Below are 22318 nucleotides of genomic sequence, written 5' to 3'. Positions count from 1 at the left end.
TACTTTCAAAAGGGCACTAAACCTGCACTCGCTTCTCCATCGGAATAGCAATAGAAGAACAGTGGCTCCCATCAGTGGGATTTCTTTTTCAGTCTGGAGAAAGCAAAGAAGGCCCTCAACACAGCTCAACGGACGCAGGCGAAAATTCACCACAAAAGGAGTTTTTATTTTCCCCACGCCGTTTTTTCGTTTTCGTTTTTAATTTGGAATTAGAAAAAAAAAAAAAATCCAGTCACCGGGCGTGACCTACAGAGTTTGCATATTTCCATTGTCAAACTTAAGTTTCTTTTTTTTTTCTCCCTCTCACGCCCCACCCCGTTGTTGTTGTTTCCCCCCCTCCCTCCCGTTAAGGCCAATAGTGTCTTCTGATTTTTTTTTGCCATATTTTTAATTCTCCCCCAAACCCTGCCTTCTTCAGAAGAAAAAAAGAAAAAGAGAAAAAGGGGGAAAAAATGAAAAAACTGGATTAGGTCGCTCCATTAGGTTGTTTTTTTTTCCTTTTCCTTTTTTAAAAAAATTGTTACATTGTGCCCCCCCGCCCTTCGCGCAGGGGTTAGTGGCGGGGGGGATGGGAGAAGAGATGGAGCCGGGGTGGGAGTGGGGGTCTTAACTCGCACTCTTGTGGACACACACCCAAATACACACGCTCTCGCTCACAGAAATCACAGTTTAAAACCTGGGAAGGACGATGAGGACTAGTAGTCGCCGAAAAAGGAAAAGTCGAAGACAATCTCTGCCTCGACTGGTCAACGATTGCGTTATTTTCCCTTGACACAGTTCAAAACGAGGGTGAGGAAGGACAAAGGGGAAGGGAAGAAAGGGGGAGCCGGGGAAAAAGGAGATGGGAATCAGCTGAAAATGGAGGAAGAAGTGGGGGGAAAAAAACCTCATTCCCAGACTCCTGAGAGGGGGCGGGAGGAAGAAGAAGAGGAGGATGAAGGTTGCTAGTTGCCAAAGTCGCTACCTGCTTTTCAAGTGAGTCTTTCACCCAATCTCGTTCCTAGATCTTCGCGCACACACAAAAACGCACCCTCTCCTTCCTTCCTCCAGTTTTGGGCCTCCCCCAGCTCCAAATTCACTAGGAGAGTCCAGGAAACAAAGTTAAAGCTGCTTTTGGACATCTGAAAGCAGAGAGCGCGAAGGTTTGGGTGGACGAGGAACTGTGCTTCGACTTCGGCAAGTCCGAACCCGCCCCTCCAGCTCTTCCGAGGACATCTTGATGCGTGAATAGGTCCCCCGCCCTGACCCCAGAAAAAGGAACCGGGCAGGAAAAGTTTGGGACTTACTCCTTTCACGGCGGAGAGGTGGAAGCGGGTGGGGAGATCTAGCGAGGAGTTTAATGCCCTGAAATCTGGCAAACAGGAAAAGGGGGGGGAACCCGCTAGCTGCACGAGTCTCCTTGAACATACGTGTGCTTACAACCTGGCCTACTTTTGGCTCCACAAGAAGAAAAGAATAGGAGGGAAGAGGCTATGGCTTTTTTTAGATCGGTTAATGGTTTTGCACAGAGTCACGGAGAGGAGGAGTGCAGGCGACGAGGACGAGCGAGGGAGTCTCGGAGAGCAAGAGAGGCGGCTGGCGGCAGGGAGCTGATGGTGCCACGGAGCGCTCCCCCCTCTTCCCGCCACAGCCACGAGGCCTTGCCTGGCAAGCCAGCCGTGGCGGTGCCTGAACCTCAAAACTTCTTAGGGCCCCAAACCGACGCCTGCTTAGGGACCATGCCGGTGCCGAAAATGGGGAACTCTTCGGCACTGCTCACGTCCGGGGCCTGAAACGAAAAGATGAGAGTCAAATTCAGAGAACGTGATTTGCAGAGGTGGGATTGAAACATTTTAGCAACCGGTTCTCTGCCTGGTTGCTCGCTGGGCGTGGCCTATTCAACCTCCTACCCCACCATTGGGGGGGGGGGCTTTTCACCCTCCCCAGTCTTGAGGCTTTTCTTAAGCCTCTGGGAGGGTGAAAATGGCCTTCCCTGAGCTCCAGACGCTGGAAATGGGCCCATTTTTTACCCTCCCAGAGCCTCCATGCAGGAACCGGCATCCAAAATGGGCTGCATGGAGACTCCTGGGAGGGAAGGGATGGGCGAGGCCAGCCAGTCCTTTCAACTACAGGTTCGGCGAACCAGATCTAAAATTAACATCTGGTTTGCCCGAACTGGCTGAATCCCACCCCTTATTAGGCAGCCCCCAAACGAAGAATGTACAGGTAGTCCTCGACTTACAGCCATTCTTTAGTGACCGTCCAACGTTATGATGGAAAAAGTGACCTGTGACTATTTTTCAGAGTTACGACCTTTTCAGCAACCCCACAATCCTGTGATCAAAATTCAACTGGTTCACATGTATGCCATTCACGGGTCGCAGCGTCATGTCATTTGTGGGACCTTCTGACTATAGGGTGTCCCGATTCACTTAACAACTGGGTTACTAACTTATCAAGTTGATTCACTTAACAACGGAGGCAAGAATGGTTGTAAGACGGGGCAACACGCATTTCACATCTGCCTCACTTAACAACCTAAATTTTGGGCTCCATTGTGGTCGTAAATAGAGGACTCCCTGTATACTCTGGATGTCCTGCATGAAAGAGGATAGTGCAATGCTAGTCCTTTTTTTCAATTGTGTCTATTCCGGTCAGCGATGGCAAGAGTGTGACAATTACAAATAAAGATTTCACTTCTTCCTTTCCTTTCCTTTCCTTCTTTTCTTTCCTTTTCTTTCTTTCCTTTCCTTCCTTCCCTGTCTTTTAGATGGCAGTCCAAGAGCAGAGGTTCTCATGTGAATAAAGAATAAATGGGGAGTTTTATTCAGTAACTAGCCAATTGCCCAGGTATTTATTTATTGGGAGAGGGGAGGGGGAAATGTCCAGACCAAATGTAATTTCTAATGTTGGATTTTCCCCCTTACCAGAGCCCCCGCCCCCCCCTTTGTGGAGTACTGTGAAGCCGTTACCATGCGCTGCACAGCAAGTCATTTTACGGCAGTACAGTAGAAGCCATTTTAAGGCACAACAGGTTGTATCTTAACAGAACAGATACCCCGAGGGGGTTTAGGGGTGCCTTAACCCCCACAATATTTGTTTCCAGAGAGTAAGTCATCTGTGTACCAAGTTTGGTTGAAATTGCTCAAGGCAGTCCAGAGTTATGTTGGAACATACATACAACACAGCCATTTTTATATAGAGAGATAAAGTAAGAAATTAAGCACATTTCCACACAAGGCAGGTAGTCTTTAACTTACAACTACAATTGAGCCCAACATTTCTGTTGCTAAGGGAGACATTTGTTAAGTAAATTTTGCCCCATTTTACAGCCTTTCTTCTCACTGTTGTTAAGTGAACCGCTGCTACAGTTGAGAAGTCAGTGACACGGCCGTTAAGGGAACCTGGCTTCCCCATTGACTTTGCCCATTCAGAAGGTCGCAAAAGAGGATCACGTGACCCCGGGATACGTGGGGGGAATGCTGCAATAGTTGTTAAGTGCAAAATGGTCGTAAGTCCCTTTTGCACTGCCGTTCCAACTCTGGACAGTCACTAAACGACTCTCTGTATTTCTTTTTCAAGTTCTAAATTCCACCTTTCTCAAAATAATAACAACAACAGTAGAGGTAAAGCACATATGTGCTAGTCGTTCTCGACTCTAGGGGGCAGTGCTCATCTCCGTTTCAAAGTCAAAGAGCCAGTGCTGTCCAAAGATATCTCTGTGGTCATGTGGCTGGCATGACTAAATGCCCAAGGCATACGGAACGCTGTTACCTTCCCACCAAAGGTGGTTCCTATTTTTCTACTTGCATTTTTTACATGCTTTCGAACTGCTGGGTTGGCAGAAGCTGGGACAAGTAACGGATGCTCACACCGTTATGCGGCACTAGGGATTCGAACCGCCAAACTGCCGACCTTTCTGATAGACGAGCTCAGCGTCTTAGCCACTGAGCCACCGCGTCCCATTCAAGAACAACAGTAATGTAGACCCTCTGCCTATCTTGGGTCTTTGGGAAGGACTCAAAAGGTGGATAAAAATGACAAATCCAGTCTAAACATCTGGCTCCTGGGCGACCAACCACTAATAATTTAGAATTAGAAAGCTGGCCGTTTGAGCCCTACAGCTCTTTAACAAGATCTGAAGCTGGTCAAATGGTCAAACTAAGTGAATGAGGGACCACCGGCGGTGTTGAGCCCAACCTTGTTGCCCGATGCATTCCAGGGGGCGTCACGCACTACAAAGCCCTTGGCGGGGCCCCGAGGCTCCTCTTCCAAGCGGGAGGGGGGCTTCATGTAAGCAGCCATGGTTTCCGTTTCCACCACATCCATCATCTGCAAGGAGACAGCTGTCCGTTAAGAACCTGTAGACAATAACTCCCAAACTTATGCTGGCTTTTCTGTGAGATGGACAACTATACAAATGATAGATTAGATAGATAGATAGATAGATAGATAGATAGATAGATAGATAGATAGATAGATAGATAGATAGATAGATAGATAGATAGAGTGATAGAGTGATAGAGTGATAGAAAGAGATTAGATAGATTAGATAGACAGACAAATAGAGACAGATGATAGAGAGCGAGATACAGAGAGAGATTAGATAGACAGACAGAGAGACAAATAGAGACAGATAGAGAGCAAGATATATAGAGAGATTAGATACAGACAGACAGAGACAAGAGACATGATAGAGCGAGATAGATAGATAGATAGATAGATAGATAGATAGATAGATAGATAGATAGATAGATAGATAGATAAATATTAGATAGATAGATGGACAGACAGACAGACAAAGATGATAGATAGATAGGTAGGTAGATAGGTAGGTAGGTAGACACAGACAAATAGAGATGACAGAGAGCAAGATACAGATAGATAGATAGATAGATAGATAGATAGATAGATAGATAGATAGATAGATAGATAGATAGATAGATATAGACAGACAGACAGACAGGACAGACAGAGATTAGATAGATAGAAAGAGAGACACAGACAAATAGAGACAGATGATAGAGAGCAAATTAGATAGATATTAGATAGATAGAGACAGACAAGTAGAGATGATAGAGCGAGATAGATAGACAGACAGACAGAGAGACAAATAGAGACAGATAAGAGAGCGAGATATAGAGAGAGATTAGATACAGACAGACAGAGACAGAGACATGATAGAGCAAGATAGATAGATAGATAGATAGATAGATAGATAGATAGATAGATAGATAGATAGATAGATAGATAGATAGATAGATAATTAGATAGATAGACGGACGGACAGACAGACAGACAAAGTTGATAGATAGGTAGGTAGGTAGACACAGACAAATAGAGATGACAGAGAGCAAGATACAGAGAGACAGACAGACAGACAGAGATTAGATAGATAGAAAGAAAGAGAGACACAGACAAATAGAGACAGATGATAGAGAGCAAGTTAGATAGATAGACAGACAGACAGACAGACAGACAGACAGACAGACAGGAGAGAGAGAGAGAGAGATCAGGGGTGTGAAACTCCGGGCCCGCGGACCGGATGCATCATGCACTGGCCACGCCCACCCCCGGTTTAGCGAAGGGGGAAAAATTCCGATATGTCACATGACGACGACGTGACAACATGAGTTTGACACCCCTGATATAGATGATAAATGATATACATAAGTTTGATAGATGATAAACAGATGATAGCTAGATGATAGGTAGTATATGTAGCGGCAGATAGCTGATAGACAATAGCTAGATGATAGCTGGGCGAAATCATGCCTGTTTTTGTCCTCTTAAGTGAAATTCAGCTCAGAATTTTGGTTCAAAGAAGAACCAGACAGATTCCTTTGGAATCCGCCACTAGAGTCGGGCATTCCTCACAATTGCCATGTCATAAATTGTGAGGCTTTGTAAACAACAAACCTTCAGACTGATTCATACCAGTGATTAAAGGCTCATTCCACCACCTTGCCTTGCAAGCAATTGGCATGCTGTTTGAAAGGAGCATTTGATGTTATCCCGAGGTGCAAATAACACGTTTAATGTTCTAAAAGTTATCTCATTTCCTTTGGGCATCGTGTTCTGGGGACGCCTGCCTGGAATAGGCAACTACTGCTTACACAATTAATCGGATTATTGAAGCCACCCATTGTCAAAAGTTCTCACCACGCACTCAAGTTTTAAACTCACAAAGCAGGTTGGATCTGTGCGACTGGCCAAGCTGTTCCTAAAACCCCCAATTAAGATTAACCAAGATTATTCTTTTGTTCAAATATATCTGCTGGTTAGGTCAGGGGTGTTGTGACAACACAATTAAGGATTCCACCTGCAACTATATGGTAATACTAGCTGAATACCCGTGCTTCACGATGAAACTATGTAATCGGGCAATGCAGGAGAAATCCGGTTCACTCCAGTTCAATTTGTTGGCTCAGTGGTGGTCGGGGATTAAAACACATAAGGAATATTGCTCCCGCTGCCTTGAGTCCAAAAGCAGTTCCATAGGTGGAATGCGTAGACATTTTGATGAGGTACCAACATTTAGTACTGTAAGAAGCACCAGACCTCTCCTGAATGAAGGAGTGGCACGTCTGCCAGTTTGAACTGAGGTAAAAAGGAATGTGAGGCAACTGGCAGTTGGAACAGAGTTCTTTTCAGGTGGGGAGGGGGAGTAGAATGTCTAACTCCTTAGCATCAGTGTGTGTTAATATAAGGCAACTGGAGTTGGAACAGAGTTCTTTTCAGGTGGGGAGGGAGAGTAGAACACCTTAGCATTAGAGGGTGTTAATTATTGTATAAAAAATACTAATGATCTGATGGTCATTTCGAAACACCCTTTCTTAGCGAGAAGCCAAGAGGAACATATATGCTAAATTTCAATTTTGTAGGCTTTACAGTTCTGGAGATTTGGTGATGAGTAATTAACAGCAAGAATCCCCAACCTTGACGACTTGTGGACTTCAACTCCCAGAATTCCTCAACCAGCATTGAATTCTGGGAGTCCACAAGTCATAAAGTTACCAAGGCTGGTTAATAGTATGAAGGAATTCCTTGCCCAAAGAATTTGATAGACTAAGGAGTTGCGTTCATCTGAAAATGCTGTCAACAACAGTCCAGAAGCTCCAGAAAAAAATCAGGCCAGTGGGAAGCTCAGGCATATTGTCCTTCTCAGCTTCCTTTAGTGTAGGGGTCTCAAACTCAGGGCCTGTGATGTGGTCAGATCTGCCCCCCCTACCCAATGTGAAGTGGAAAGTTCGGGCCAGTCAACGCAAAGAGGAAACATGCCAGCAGTTTGGGGAGTGGTGTCAAACTAGCCACGCCCGCCCAGTTGGCCACGCCCCTGCAGGTTAACCACAGCCTGATGTGGGCCTTAAGAAAATTGAGTTTGACACCCCTGCCCTAGAAGATGAACAGCTGATGGGGAAATTCCGAAGCAGCAGAGCAAAAGGGATGCCTTCCCTTCTACTTCCTCTGTTCATTTCAACCGGTTTTTCATCGGCTTCTCCCCCTCAACCACCCCTCAAAACCCATGCAAATTCCCTCTCACATATTCCTCTTCCAGGTTAAGCATGTGGTCGATGGCATCATCCACGTTTTCAGGCAGCCCCGTCACCGTGACTCTATCTGGGTCGCTGGCACCCGGCTGCGGAAAGCGGATATCCACCTGCCGAGAGGAAAAAGCTCTTTTGAAATAAACCTGGTTCCGCCTAGAGACCTGATCTTGGCGGATCTCGAAAAAAAATGGTGACCGAAAAAAACCTCAGAGGTTTAGACCAGGGGTCTCCAACCTTGGCAACTTTAAGCCTGGTGGGCTTCCAGAATTCCCTGGCTAGGGGATTCTGGGAGTTGAAGTCCACCAGGCTTAAATTTGCCTAGGTTGGAGACCCCTGCTTTAGACCAAACGGAGAACTTAAAATGGCTGCCAACCAAACCCGTCCTGTGGCCCAAATAAACACACCAAATCAAGCTCAACTCGAAGAAAATGTTACTTTGGAGAAAAGCGGATAGATTTTTCTTTCCATCGATTAAAGGGGGGGGGGGAATCCAAAACACCTGGCTACCATTTCACTCAGACACCCTTGTCGTACAGGTAGTCCTTGACTTACGACCGCAATGGGACCCCAAATTTCTGTCACAAAGCGAGACAGAAGAGTTGTTAAGTGAGTTGTATTGTTCAGCGAACCAGCTGCAGTTTTTAGGTTTGAAACACGGGTCGTGAAGTGGCTCCCCACCCCCTTGACTTTTCCGGGCCAGAAGGTCACAAAAAAAGAGTCTCACGAGGCTCCGCGATAGTCCTCAGTCTGAATCCGTTGCCAAACTCTGAATTTCGATCGCCTGACAATGAGGATGCAGCAACGGTCGTAGGTGTGGAAAACGGTCACAAGTCACTTTTCCAGCGCCGTTGTAACTTTGAATGGTCACTAAACCATCCTTTTCTTTTAACGACCCCCATAATCCCTTGCAGGTTGGAGTCTGGGCAACTGAATGGAGCTAGCAGCGTGTTTTAATGACCAGATGCCCTTCCTGTTGCCAATGCGGAGTTTTGTTAAGCAGATATATTCTCAATGTATCCCCAACAAAGATGATTAGGGGACTGGAGGCTAAAACATATAAAGAACGGTTGCAGGAACTGGGTATGTCCAGTTTAATGAAAAGAAGGACTAGGGGAGACATGATAGCAGTCTTCCAATATCTCAGGGGCTGCCACAAAGAAGAGGGAGTCAAGCTATTCTCCAAAGCATCTGAAGGTAGAACAAGAAACAATGGGTGGAAACTAATCAAGGAGAGAAGCCCCTTCCTGGATTGGGATGCTCTGTGCACAGTCACTCATGCCCTCGTCCTTTCTCGCCTGGACTACTGCAACACTCTCTACATGGGGCTGCCCTTGAAGAGCACCCGGAGACTTTAGCTGGTCCAGAATGTCGCCGCGCGGGTTATCATGGGGGTACCTAGGTGCTCCCATGTTACGTCCCTTTTAGGTGGCCTGCACTGGTTGCCGGTTGTTTTCCGGTGCGATTCAAGGTACTACTTATGACCTTTAAAGCGCTCCATGGCTTAGGCCCAGGATACCTGCGAGACCACCTACTGCCACCAGTAGCCTCCCATCGTCCAGTGCGATCCCACAGAGTTGGCCTCCTCAGGGTGCCGTCGGCCAGACAGTGTCGGCTAGCGACCCCCAGGGGGAGAGCCTTCTCTGTGGGAGCATCTTCCCTCTGGAATGAGCTGCCCCCGGAGCTTCGCATAAACCCCGACCTTCGGTCCTTCCGAAGCACCCTAAAAAGTTGGCTTTTCCAGCAAGCCGGCCTGGCCTGAACAAAATAAAATAAATGATTGATTTAATTGTTAATTTTAATCTAATTTTTAAAATGTTATTGTTAATATTAATTGGGTTTGTTTTTCGATACTCTATCTAATTTCCTTTTTAACTTTTGTAATATGAGTTTCTTTTTAATGTTGTACGCCACCCTGAGTCCTTTGGGAGAAGGGCGGCACATAAATCCAATAAACAAAAACGAACAAACAAACAAACTTAGAACTGAGGAGAAATTTCCTGACAGTTAGAACAATTAATCAGTGGAACCGCTTGCCTCCAGAAGTTGTGAATGCCCCAACACTGGAAGCCTTCAAGAAGATGTTGGATAGCCATTTGTCTGAAATGGTATAGGGCAAGGGTAGTCAACCTTTTTATACCTACCATCCACTTTTGTATCTCTGTTAGTACTAAAATTTTCTAACCGCCCACTGGTTCCATAGTAATGGTGATTTATAAAGTAGGGAAGTCAATTAAATTTGAAAAAGGAAAGTGCTTCAGTATCAGACAAAACCTGTACCGCCCACCATGAAAGCTGGAACGCCCACTAGTGGGCGGTAGGGACCAGGTTGACTCCCACTGGTATAGGGTTTCCTGCTTAGGCAGGGGGTTGGACTAGAAGACCTCCAAAGTCCCTTCCAACTCTGCTATTGTATTGTATTGCATTTCATGTGCACAGAGAGAGAAATATCTGCCTCTTCCTAGGATCAAACTCACAGCCTCCTGATTGTGAGGCGAGAACTCCACCTCTAGGCTACTGCGCCACTCCTTTGAAGGATCCCTAAATAAACGCTTGTTTAAGATGAGGGCTATCTGCAGTAGATGGACAGAGGAGAAACCCAGATGGGGCATCATGACTTTATGACTCCCCCCCTCCCCCCCGAATTCCCTGGGAGGGGAAAGTCCCGGGCGTGTCTGCCTCCCACCTCGCTCTAAGCCTGATCCCCTACCCGGAATTCTTCCATGAGTTTGCGGATGGCTTTGCCTCTCCCACCGATGATGCGGGCGTGGACTCGGTGATCCAGGCGGATGTCTTCACTGACCATCTCCTCGAGGTTGGCGACAATTTTCAAGATGGCGTCTCGGGCAGCCTCGGTGTTTTTCTCGTAGCCGGTGATTGTGATAAGATCCTTTAAGGTGAGGGCATGAAAGCAGCAGGAAAAGAGAAATAATTTAGATCACCGGCCTCGGGCCTTGGCCACTCCCCACGTTTTATCGTTACACATTTTAACATCTGTTAGGAATATAATTCTAACAATTGGGTTGGCAATATATAAATCATATAGCAATGTTATACCTGTTTCTTTAAATCATACTGTAAAATGTGATTGGTTGCTGTTTTCCTCAATCGGCCATAAGAGGGAGCCAGAATGACTGTTAGCTTTCTGTTTGTTAGATGCTGGGCTGATCTGATCTGAGTGTTTTGAAAGCTGGCTGTTAGAAAGTGCCGTGAGCTATTGTAAGTTTTGCAACTGTTAGCAAAATTTGAATACTGAACTGATTATATGATACTGGACTATGTTATTTGGATTATCCCTTAACTGAAAGACATTGATGACTGACTGTTTTATCCGTGTATGACTTGGACTGTTTGATGGACTGATACCTCTATTTCCACGAAAGTAAAAGCCTTTTTATACTGCAGTGTCTCTGTATGCTGGTTTGTGTGTTCTCCAACAACACTCTCACAACGCTTCTCTGAAAGTACTCACTCTCCCAATAAGGAGCTTACCTAACAACGTCGATCTTTAGCTGATCGGGAAGGGGGCTAAAGCAATCTTGGCTTTCTGTGGGGAAACGTGGCCCATCTCCTCATTGGAATGCCAGCTAGGTATTTCTCAGCCGCTGTTCTGACCGAAGCTTCCCAAGAGTATGAAGCAGACTCCTTGCCCCAGGAAAAAACTCTTTTATTAATTTATAAGGAATTTTGCTCATTCCCAGCTGGCAAAGTTTTTCAAAGGAGGATTTACAGTCACAGACCTTATCTGGCTTGGAGAGCTGACAGGCTGATATTTTCAAAACTTGGCAAGGAGTCTTGGAAAGTCATGGACCAATTAAATGAACTCATCGTCTCCTGCAAACTCCACTCCCCTTTGGCTCCTCTTTTATTTCCTCTGGGAGGGGTCATTCATTGTCCACCTGTGGCCTTACTCCCAAGTCGACCCTTGTTCTTTAGCCGTTCCCTTCATCTGGCAACTGCGCACGCGCACACTGGGAACAGGCTCCAGCTGTTCATCTGCCTCACTGATGTCTGACTCTGAAGGCAGCTGATAACTAGCGTACGGCCCTGGCCCCCTCTCTGCTTCTGACACAGAGCCCTCACCCGAGCCTTCCCCAGACACCAGGACTGGCCCATCTTCCACCCCAACCTCCTCACTGTCCCTGTATCTGTTGCCAGCTCCACTGGTGGGCCACAATAGCCACCCTTCTTTGGGGCCACACACTCAAAAAGGGGGAGAACCCTACCTGATGCTCGTCCCCTTTGTCGGGGAACTGGACAGTGACGTCGTGGTCCTTACGGATCTGGGAAATGACCGCTCCTTTTTTGCCGATGATCTTGGGGTGGTACTTAGGCTCCACGCTCACCGTCAGCTTGAACCCTCGCAGGGCCTAAGGAGAAGAGAATATCAGTAGGGGTTTTTTTGGGAGGGTGTGTATGTGCAGCTGGAGAGCCCCTGCCACTCTTTGGGGTGAGACAGGCAGGGCAAGTTCTGACTTGATATACCTGATCTTTTTTTGGTAAGCAGAAGTGTTTTTGTACACATATTTCATGTTTGGTATAGAGGGAAATCAGAAACAGCTTCACTTCTTTTTACTCTTTCTTGTTGTGCTTTCTTTCCTTTTTTCATTCCTTCCATCGTTGCCTCCCCCTTTCCCTTCCTTTCTTTCCTTCCTTTTTCCTCTGCCTTCCTTCCTTTTTTCCTTTCTTCCTTCTTCTCTCCATTCCACTCCCCCTTCCTTCCTCGATTCCCTCCTCTTCCTTCCTATCTCTCTTCCTCATTCCTTCCTCCCTCCCTCCCCACCTTCCTCTCCCCACTTCCTTCCTCCATTCCCTCCTCTTCCTTCCTCTCTTCCTCATTCATTCCTTTCTTTCTTCCTCATTCCTCCCTCCCTCCCTTTTTTCTCTGCCTCCTTCCTTTCCTATTTTTCTTCCTTCCTTCCTCCCTTCTTTCTCATTGCCATCTCCTTCCCTCCCTCCCTCCTTTCTTCCTTCCTTCCTTCCAGAAATTGTTTCAACTCCTACCTTCAAAACAATACTATAGAGCACTGCACACCAGAACTAGACACAAGAACAGCTTTTTCCCCAAATGCCATCACTCTCCTAAACAAATAATTCCCTCAACACTGCCAAACTATTTACTAAGTCTGCACTACTATTAATCTTCTTATCGTTCCTATCACCCATCTCCTCCCACTTATGACTGTATGACTGTAACTTTGTTGCTTGTATCCTTACGATTTATGTTGATATTGATTCCGGATTACTTAGTTGTACCCTATGATTACCATTAAGTGTTGCATCTTATGATTCGTGATGAATGTGTCTTGTCTTTTCATGTACACTGAGAGCCTATGCACCAAGGACAAATTATTTTGTGTCCAATCACACTTGGTGAATAAAGAATTCTATTCTATTCCATTCCATTCATTCCATTTTCTATTCCATTCCATTCCATATTTTCTATTCTATTCTATTCCATTCCATTCATTCCATTCTCTATTCCATTCCATTCCATATTTTCTATTCTATTCTATTCCATTCATTCCATTTTCTATTCCATTCATTCCATATTTTCTATTCTATTCCATTCCATTCGTTCCATTTTCTATTCCATTCCATATTTTCTATTCTATTCCATTCCATTCATTCCATTTTCTATTCCATTCCATATTTTCTATTCTATTCCATTCCATTCATTCCATTTTCTATTCCATTCCATATTTTCTATTCTATTCCATTCCATTCATTCCATTTTCTATTCCATTCCATATTTTCTATTCTATTCTATTCATTCCATATTTTCTATTCCATTCCATTCCATATTTTCTATTCTATTCCATTCCATTCATTCCATTTTCTATCCCATTCCATTCCATATTTTCTATTCTATTCCATTCCATTCATTCCATTTTCTATTCCATTCCATATTTTCTATTCTATTCCATTCATTCCATTTTCTATTCCATTCCATTCCATATTTTCTATTCTATTCTATTCTATTTTATTCCATTCATTCCATTTTCTATTCCATTCTATATTTTCTATTCTATTCCATTCATTCCATTTTCTAATCCTTTCCATTCCATATTTTCTATTTCATTCCATTCATTCCATTTTCTATTCCATTCCATATTTTCTATTCTATTCTATTCCATTCATTCCATTTTCTATTCCATTCCATTCCATATTTTCTATTCTATTCTATTCCATTCTATTCATTCCATTTCTATTCCATTCCATATTTCTATTCTATTCTATTCATTCCATATTTTCTATTCCATTCCATTCCATATTTTCTATTCTATTCCATTCCATTCATTCCATTTTCTATCCCATTCCATTCCATATTTTCTATTCTATTCCATTCATTCCATTTTCTATTCCATTCCATATTTTCTATTCTATTCCATTCATTCCATTTTCTATTCCATTCCATATTTTCTATTCTATTCTATTCTATTCCATTCATTCCATTTTCTATCCCATTCCATTCCATATTTTCTATTCTATTCCATTCATTCCATTTTCTATTCCATTCCATATTTTCTATTCTATTCCATTCATTCCATTTTCTATTCCATTCCATTCCATATTTTCTATTCTATTCTATTCTATTTTATTCCATTCATTCCATTTTCTATTCCATTCTATATTTTCTATTCTATTCCATTCATTCCATTTTCTAATCCTTTCCATTCCATATTTTCTATTCTATTCCATTCCATTCATTCCATTTTCTATTCCATTCCATATTTTCTATTCTATTCTATTCCATTCATTCCATTTTCTATTCCATTCCATATTTTCTATTCTATTCTATTCCATTCTATTCATTCCATTTTCTATTCCATTCCATATTTTCTATTCTATTCTATTCATTCCATATTTTCTATTCCATTCCATTCCATATTTTCTATTCTATTCCATTCCATTCATTCCATTTTCTATCCCATTCCATTCCATATTTTCTATTCTATTCCATTCATTCCATTTTCTATTCCATTCCATATTTTCTATTCTATTCCATTCATTCCATTTTCTATTCCATTCCATTCCATATTTTCTATTCTATTCTATTCTATTCTATTCCATTCATTCCATTTTCTATTCCATTCTATATTTTCTATTCTATTCCATTCATTCCATTTTCTAATCCTTTCCATTCCATATTTTCTATTCTATTCCATTCCATTCATTCCATTTTCTATTCCATTCCATATTTTCTATTCTATTCTATTCTATTCCATTCATTCCATTTTCTATCCCATTCCATTCCATATTTTCTATTCTATTCCATTCCATTCATTCCATTTTCTATTCCATTCCATATTTTCTATTCTATTCTATTCCATTCATTCCATTTTCTATTCCATTCCATTCCATATTTTCTATTCTATTCTATTCCATTCTATTCATTCCATTTTCTATTCCATTCCATATTTTCTATTCTATTCTATTCATTCCATATTTTCTATTCCATTCCATTCCATATTTTCTATTCTATTCCATTCCATTCATTCCATTTTCTATCCCATTCCATTCCATATTTTCTATTCTATTCCATTCATTCCATTTTCTATTCCATTCCATATTTTCTATTCTATTCCATTCATTCCATTTTCTATTCCATTCCATTCCATATTTTCTATTCTATTCTATTCTATTCCATTCATTCCATTTTCTATTCCATTCTATATTTTCTATTCTATTCCATTCATTCCATTTTCTAATCCTTTCCATTCCATATTTTCTATTCTATTCCATTCCATTCATTCCATTTTCTATTCCATTCCATATTTTCTATTCTATTCTATTCTATTCCATTCATTCCATTTTCTATTCCATTCCATTCCATATTTTCTATTCTATTCTATTCCATTCTATTCATTCCATTTTCTGTTCCATTCCATTCCTCCATCCAAATGATAGTAGTTTAGTGCTTGGTTTTTTTTTGTTTCTTAATTATTATTATTTTTTAAAGGGGAAGTACCCGATCTTCTTGCTCAGCCTGCAGCTCTCTGACTCTGTCCAGGAGACCGGCCTTGGCTCGTTTGACATTGGCCACCAGGCCGGTGACTTTGATGATATCTGACTGCTGCTCAGGCTGCGGCACTGAGATGGCCACCTGGAGAATGGAAAACAGCCATGTTTAAAAAAATGAAAAGAGGACGGGGGTGATCCATTTCACGAGAGGTGCTGTTGTCAAATCAGCCTGCTAGAGTTATATCTGCTGCAGAATGAAGTGGGGAGTGTGGCCTCGGCTACCCGTAGTTTTTGGACTATAAGACGCACCCCTCCCCCCAAAATTGGGTGGAAATGTCTTTGCGTCCTATAGAGCGAATGTTGTCGAAACCCCGCTCACTCGCCGGCCCCTACCTTTTGGCCTCTGCCTCCCAGCAATTTGCCTCCTTGCAGCAAACAGCAAACAGCCTTCAGAACAGCCTGATTTATCATGAACAGCTGATTGGAGGTTGGATCGGCTTCCCAGAATACCTTCAATCAGCTGTTCCAGGCTGCGGGGTTCACTGCCGCCGCCCATCACCACCTCTGCGCCCCCCCCATTTTCGGCCTCCACGCATCCCATTTTTAGCCCTACAGGCCGCAGAGATTGCCGCCTCCTATTGCTGACGATCCCCACTGCCAGGAACAGGCCAAAAACAAGATGTGCAGAGGCCGAAAATGGGGCATGCGGACATGGCAATGGGTGGCGGCGATCCCTGCAGCCTGGAACAGCTGATTGGAGGTATTCTGGGAGGCCGATCCAACCACCAATCAGCTGCTTGTACTAAATCAGGCTGTGCTGAAGCTGAGCAGGATGTTTGCTGCAAGGAGGCAGAGGCAGATTTTTTTTTCTTGTTTTCCTCCCTAAAAGCTGGGTGCATTTTATAGTCCGAAAAATACAATATTTATTAATCAAGATGTTTGAAGTCCTAATTTCAAATTTCAGAATTTTAATTTTTTTTTCTTTCCCCAAATTTCTGTTTCTCCAAACAGAAATTAGTAGAGCAAAGAATGTGCCAAGCTAGAACCTACCGTATTTTTCGGAGTATAAGATGCACCGGAGTATAAGACGCACCAGGGTTTTGAAGAGGCAAATGAAAAAAAAAGTAGGTAGGTAGATAGAGGGAGAGGGAGAGGGAGAGGGAGAGGGAGAGGGAGGGAGGGAGGGAGAGAGAGAGAGAGAGAGAGAGAGAGAGAGAGAGAGAGAGAGAGAGAGAGGCGGGCTAGGTAAGATCTTCTGTGGTGGGTTTCACGCATGCACCTTCCGCAAATGTGCCCGGCCTCAAAAACATGCCTAATTAGGAGGGCATAGAGCTGGGGCGGATGGGCAGGCCTAGACGTGATTTCCGCTACTGGTTCAGGCAAATTGGTCTGGACCAGCTGAATACCACTTCTGAAAATCTTTAATGGGGTTTAGAAGATAGCAACAGCAATAGCAGTTAGACTTATATACCGCTTCATAGGGCTTTCAGCCCTCTCTAAGCAGTTTACAGAGTCAGCATATTGCCCCCAACAACAATCCAGGTCCTCATTTTACCCACCTCGGAAGGATGGAAGGCTGAGTCAACCCTGAGCCGGTGAGATTTGAACAGCCGAACTACAGAACTGCAGTCAGCTGAAGTAGCCTGCAGTGCTGCATTTAACCACTGCGCCACGTTGGCTCTTGTGATACTGCTTATACTGTCTGTGATACTGCTTATAAGGTCTTCATGTGGTCAGTAGGCCTTGTGATGGGGAGGTCACATCCAGTGAGGGTCACGTCAAGTGAGATTCTTATTATGGGTTAGGTGTGGGTCGTGTCAAGTGAGGGGCTTGTAATGGGATGTCCCCTAAATTCCACTGAAGATGTTACCTACTGTATTTTTCGGAGTATAAGACGCACCTTCCCCCACTTAAAAGAGGGTGAAAATTTGGGTGCATCTTATACACCGAATGTAGCCCCACCCACCCACCGGCCCCAACCCTTTGGCCTCTGCTTCCCAGCAATTTACCTCTTTGCAACAAACGGGGCTTTAATAAACTATAGCAATCCCTGCAGCCTGTAACAGCTGATGATCGGGAGAAATTGAAAGTGAAACTTGCTGTTTGCTCCACGGAAAATTGCTGGGAGGCAGTTTTTTTTCTTTTCTTGTGCTAATCAGACTGTTCGCTGCAAGGAGGTAAGTCAACAACTATAAATGCCTATAGAATGTTCAATTATTAGACTTATTTTTAAAGACTCTTATTATTATTCTAGACAACTTAACAAAATGAAGAAATAAATAAATAAAGAAATAAAGAAAGAAAGAAAGAAAGAAAGAAAGGAAGGAGAAAAGGGAGGGATGGAAGAAAAAGAAAGAAAAGAAAGAAAGAAAGAAAAAGAAGGAAGGAAGGAAGGAAGGAAGGAAGGAAGGAAGGAAGGAAGGAAGGAAGGGGGATGAAAAAAAATGGAAGGAAGGAAGGACACTAGACACAGCTTCAGAGGATACCTTGAAAGAACACAGCATTCCAGGGCTGGAAGGGACCCAGTCCAACCCCCTGCTCCAGCAGGACATTGTTAAAGTGAGTTTCTGTCTTTTGACACACACCCGTCACATCACCACATAGCCACACCCACCCAGTCACATGACGCTCCCACCAAGCCACGCCCACAGAACTTGCAGAGAGAAAAAAATAGATTTCACCACTGGTTAAAACTCTGTCAAAACCCACCCAAAACCCAGATTAAGAGCGCAGGTTCGCAAGTTGAATCGTCCCCCCTTACCTCGTATTCTTCCATCATCTTGCGAATGCCCGCTCCCTTTTGCCGAATGATGTAGCGATGCAGATCAAAAGGAACGTCAACATCCATGGTGATGGGTACCAGAGCCTAAGGAGAGAGGAACGTGGCAGAGCAGTTTGTACTTCTGATGTCCTGGTAATGCAGGGAGTCCTCAACTTACGGCCACGATTGAGCCCAAAATATTGATTGCTAAGTGTTCTGACCCCCCTCGTTCCACACCAAAGCACACTCCGAGCCAAAGATAAGTTACGGCATTTAATTAACAGACAGGTCCTTGGCAGCAAACCGGCACAGACAAGATTGGGCAGCAATAAACACAGATAAGGCTTGGCAGCAATCCAGCCTGCCAAGCTCATAACAATGTTCTCCAACATTCGATCCTGCGTTGACTTCTGCAAAGAGGGACGTGTGCACAAGCAGTCTTTTTATAGTCTGGAGAGGAGCCTAATGACCACCAGCTGAGTGCAATCACCTCCTGTACTTGCGCAACTGTTCCTGACACCTATTAGCTCTTCGGTGCCGTGCATCCAGGAACAACTCATTACTGGCGTCCGGCTCACTCTCCCTTGTCTCCTCCCCACTGGTCCAAGGCTCAGGCGCTTCCTGGTGGCCAACCAGCCTCTCTGCGCCCTGCTCAGAGTCGGAACCCTGTCCAGGGTCCTCCACATCATCCAGAGCCGACTCATCGGGCCCCTCACTGTTGGAGTCTGGTGGCAGCTCCAACAGCTCCTGCTGGGTCACAACAGCTAAGCAAGACCTTTGTTGAGTGAACTTTGCTCCACTATACCCTCTGCCTGTGCCCAGTCCAGCAAAACAAAGGAACAAGGAAAGGAGCCCACAAAACAAAGAACAAACAGTGAGTCCACTAAACAAGGAACAAGGTAATGAATTCACGAAGTCAGGAAGAAGGCACTGAGTTCACAAATAAGGTAGAAGCAAGCAGTCCTGCAAACACCAAATATCTGTACCGGCATATCAAACTCTACCAATTCAGTGTTTGTTCCCGACAAATGGCCCTCCCCACAGCATCTCCTTAAGTCTGTCCCCAGGTGTGCCTTGTGAAGAGAGGCAGGGCGCTCTCCTCCCAAGTTGTCAGGAAAGCCAGCGCTGTTCTTGCCTTCTCTCCACTCTCCGTGCTCAAGGATCAGGAGAGGGTGGTCCTTGCTCATTGCCTGAGCTCTATCTCTCGTGTTCACTCCTTAGTCTCTCGATCATTCTGCCACCTCCCAAGTTGTTGAGTGAGCCTGTGCTTTTCTCACCTTCTCTCCACTCTCCATGCTCAAGGATCAGGAGAGGGTGGTCCTTGCTCATCGCCTGAGCTCTGTCTCTCATGTTCACTTCTTAGTCTCTCTTGATCATCCTGCCCCCATTCTTCCCTGCCTACAAGTTGTCCCAATCCCAATCCTGAAAGGCCCTGGCCTGCTTCTCCCCACATTCCTCCGAAGCCAACAAAGCCACCCCCTCAATCTCCGTGGGCTCCAGCTTTATCTTGTCTTCCTCCGCAGATTCAGGTTTCGACAGGGGGCATGACATGAGGACCAGCTTGCAACTCACATTGCAGCACTGGTCAAAAGGGCCCAGCAGGGAATATTCTACCTGAAACTTCTCAGGAAACAACAACTGAATGAAAAACTGCTGATGACCTTCTACCGCTGCACCTTAGAGAGTATTGTAACTGACTGCATCTGTGTATGGTTTGCCAATTGCACAGTGGCAGATAAGACAGAGCTCCAGAGGGTTAACATCATTGCCCAGAAGAACATGGGTTGCCCTCTCCCCTCTTTGGAAGAGCTTTATAGCTCCCGCTGCCTTAAGAAAGTTCAAAACATTCTTGAAGATCCATCCTATGCTGGGCACTTTTTTTTTTAAACTATTACCATCTGGCAGACGGTACAGGACAATAAAAACAAGAACAAGCTGAAAAACAGCTTCTATCCCAGGGCAGTAACCATATTGAATTCTACGGTATAGTGCCGGGATGACGAACCTATGGCACGCATGACTTCCCGTTTGCTTGCAGGGTCATTTTTTGCCCTCCGGAGCCTTCAGGGAAGCCTCCGGAAGCCCCCTGAAGGCTCCGGAGGGCTAAAACCAACCCTAGGAGCAAACCGGAACTCTGTTCCTGAACTTCTGGTTTGCCCGGAGGGCTGGTTTTCTGCACTCCTGAGCCTTCAGGGAAGCTCCTGAAACCTTGGGGGGGGGGGGGGTCAGGCTGTTTTCGCCCACCCCAGGTTCCTATAAAGCCTCTGGAGCCTGGGGAGAGCAAAAAAAGCATGCCAAAAATGGGGTGGAGCGCTAGTCATGCGCGCATACATGCTGGGGTCAGGCGCATTGCATTATGGGTGTGGCACGCCCGTGCACGATCCCACCCCCGTGCTTCCCCGCTTTTGGCACGTGAGCCAAAAAAAGTTCCCCATCACTGGTGATATCGGGACACTATATTGTCAAAAGTATTCGCTCACCCATCCAAATAATCAGAATCAAGTGTTCCAATCATGGCCATAGGTGAATAAAATCAAGTACCTAGGCACGCAGACTGTTTTTACAAACATTGGTGAAAGAACGGGTCGCTCTCAGGAGCTCGGTGAATTCCAGCGTGGACCTGTGATAGGATGCCACCTGTGCAACAAATCCAGTCGTGACATTTCCTCCCTAAATATTCCACAGTCAACTGTCAGCTGTATTATAAGAACGTGGAAGTGTTTGGGAACGACAGCAACTCAGCCACAAAGTGGTAGGCCACGTAAACTCGTCCAACGTCAGTGTGCGACCTCACAAATGCGCTTCTGGATGAATGTTCAAAAATTCCCATCAACACACTCCTGAATCTTGTGGACAGCCTTCCCAGAAGAGTTGAAGCTGTTATAGCTGCAAAGTGTGGACCGACGTCATATTGAACCCTATGGATTAGGAATGGGATGTCACTTACAGTAAGTTCATATGCGAGGAAAGGCAGGTGAGCAAATACTTTTGGAAATATAGTGTACGTAGAATGTTGTATTTTTGTGTTTTTATTTTTATCATTGTAATGTACACTGAAGACAGCATTTCATCTCATTGTACCATGTGCAATGACAATAAAGCATATTAAACTGAACCTGTATAACTTTTCCTTAATGGTGAAATATTTCTCTTATTTCGCACCTCTAGCAGGTAACTGGCAGGAAATCCAACTTGGTCTAGGCTACCCAACAGAACACAGAACCTAAGGCCAATGTAACACCCAGCTAAATACTAGCCAGATGCTTTCTTCGGTTAAAAACAGGTTGGAAAACCAATGAGGTCACCTGTACAGGTGGGTAGGACTAAACAGCTAAAGACAAAGAATGTTTTTCCCAAACCAAGTAGGAAGGCAAGATCCTAACCAGCAGAGCTGCCCGGGCAGCCTTGCACTTCTCTTTGCGTCCGGAAATGAGGATGATGTCACATTTGCGAGGACTTGTGTCCAGTTCGGGCATCACGTCGCCATTTTCCTGAGACTGTGCTTCTGAACCTGCTTGCGAGGAGAAAAAAATAAATTGAAATAAGAGAGGAGCTTTAAAAAAAAACAATGCACTCACCGTCCTGAGTTTCTTCCTGGAATTTCTTTTTTTTGGGGGGGGGGGGCAGGGGAGTTTGAAAACTACGCCACCTACCACTCCACCTCACCCCACCCACCTGAATTGTCGTCTCGCTCCGGGAACTTGACGAGGACATCGTGATCCCGAGTGATCTGTTGCACCTTGTAACCTTTCGCCCCCATGACGACCCGATGGTACCGCTGAGGGATGACGCATTCCAGGATCACCTGAGCCTCCTGCGGAAGGTGAGAAATCCAAGCCCAGGCGCTAGTTTATATATTTATCAAGATTTTCATCTCACCTTCATTACTTTGTCGGAAACTCAAGGCGGTGAATGTTACATTAGAGGCAGTCCTCGTCTTACAACAGTTCATTTCAGGGATCGCTCGGGAGTGACAACGGCACTGAAAAAGAATGACTGGTTACCGTTTTTCTCACAGCCTCCGCAACCTCCTCGCGTGATCAAAATTCAGATGCTCGGCAACTGA

The 22318-nt window shown here is 44.7% G+C and overlaps 1 protein-coding gene across 2 annotated transcripts in view; it reads right to left on the bottom strand.

The window, feature by feature from the left end:
* Positions 1–1462: 1462 nt before the first annotated feature.
* Positions 1463–22318, bottom strand: part of LOC116521006 (vigilin-like) — a 108869-nt gene continuing 88013 nt past the window's right edge. The window contains exons 20-28 of one of the 2 annotated variants that reach the window (XM_032235599.1): positions 21928–22066; positions 21636–21763; positions 18253–18357; positions 15499–15633; positions 11753–11896; positions 10237–10416; positions 7523–7639; positions 4180–4311; positions 1463–1768 (exon numbers count right to left, since the gene is read on the bottom strand). In XM_032235599.1, the coding sequence (XP_032091490.1) occupies positions 1676–1768; positions 4180–4311; positions 7523–7639; positions 10237–10416; positions 11753–11896; positions 15499–15633; positions 18253–18357; positions 21636–21763; positions 21928–22066 (1173 nt within the window). In that variant the 3' untranslated portion in view covers positions 1463–1675. Of the gene's footprint in view, positions 1769–4179; positions 4312–7522; positions 7640–10236; positions 10417–11018; positions 11172–11752; positions 11897–15498; positions 15634–18252; positions 18358–21635; positions 21764–21927; positions 22067–22318 lie in introns of those variants that run through there. The other variant, XM_032235600.1, reaches the window with a different exon arrangement.

This window comes from Thamnophis elegans, chromosome Z (assembly GCF_009769535.1).
Source record: "Thamnophis elegans isolate rThaEle1 chromosome Z, rThaEle1.pri, whole genome shotgun sequence".
Lineage (NCBI taxonomy): Eukaryota > Metazoa > Chordata > Lepidosauria > Squamata > Colubridae > Thamnophis > Thamnophis elegans.
Note: the sequence above shows the minus strand (reverse complement) of the source record. Positions and strands in the feature narration are given on the sequence as shown.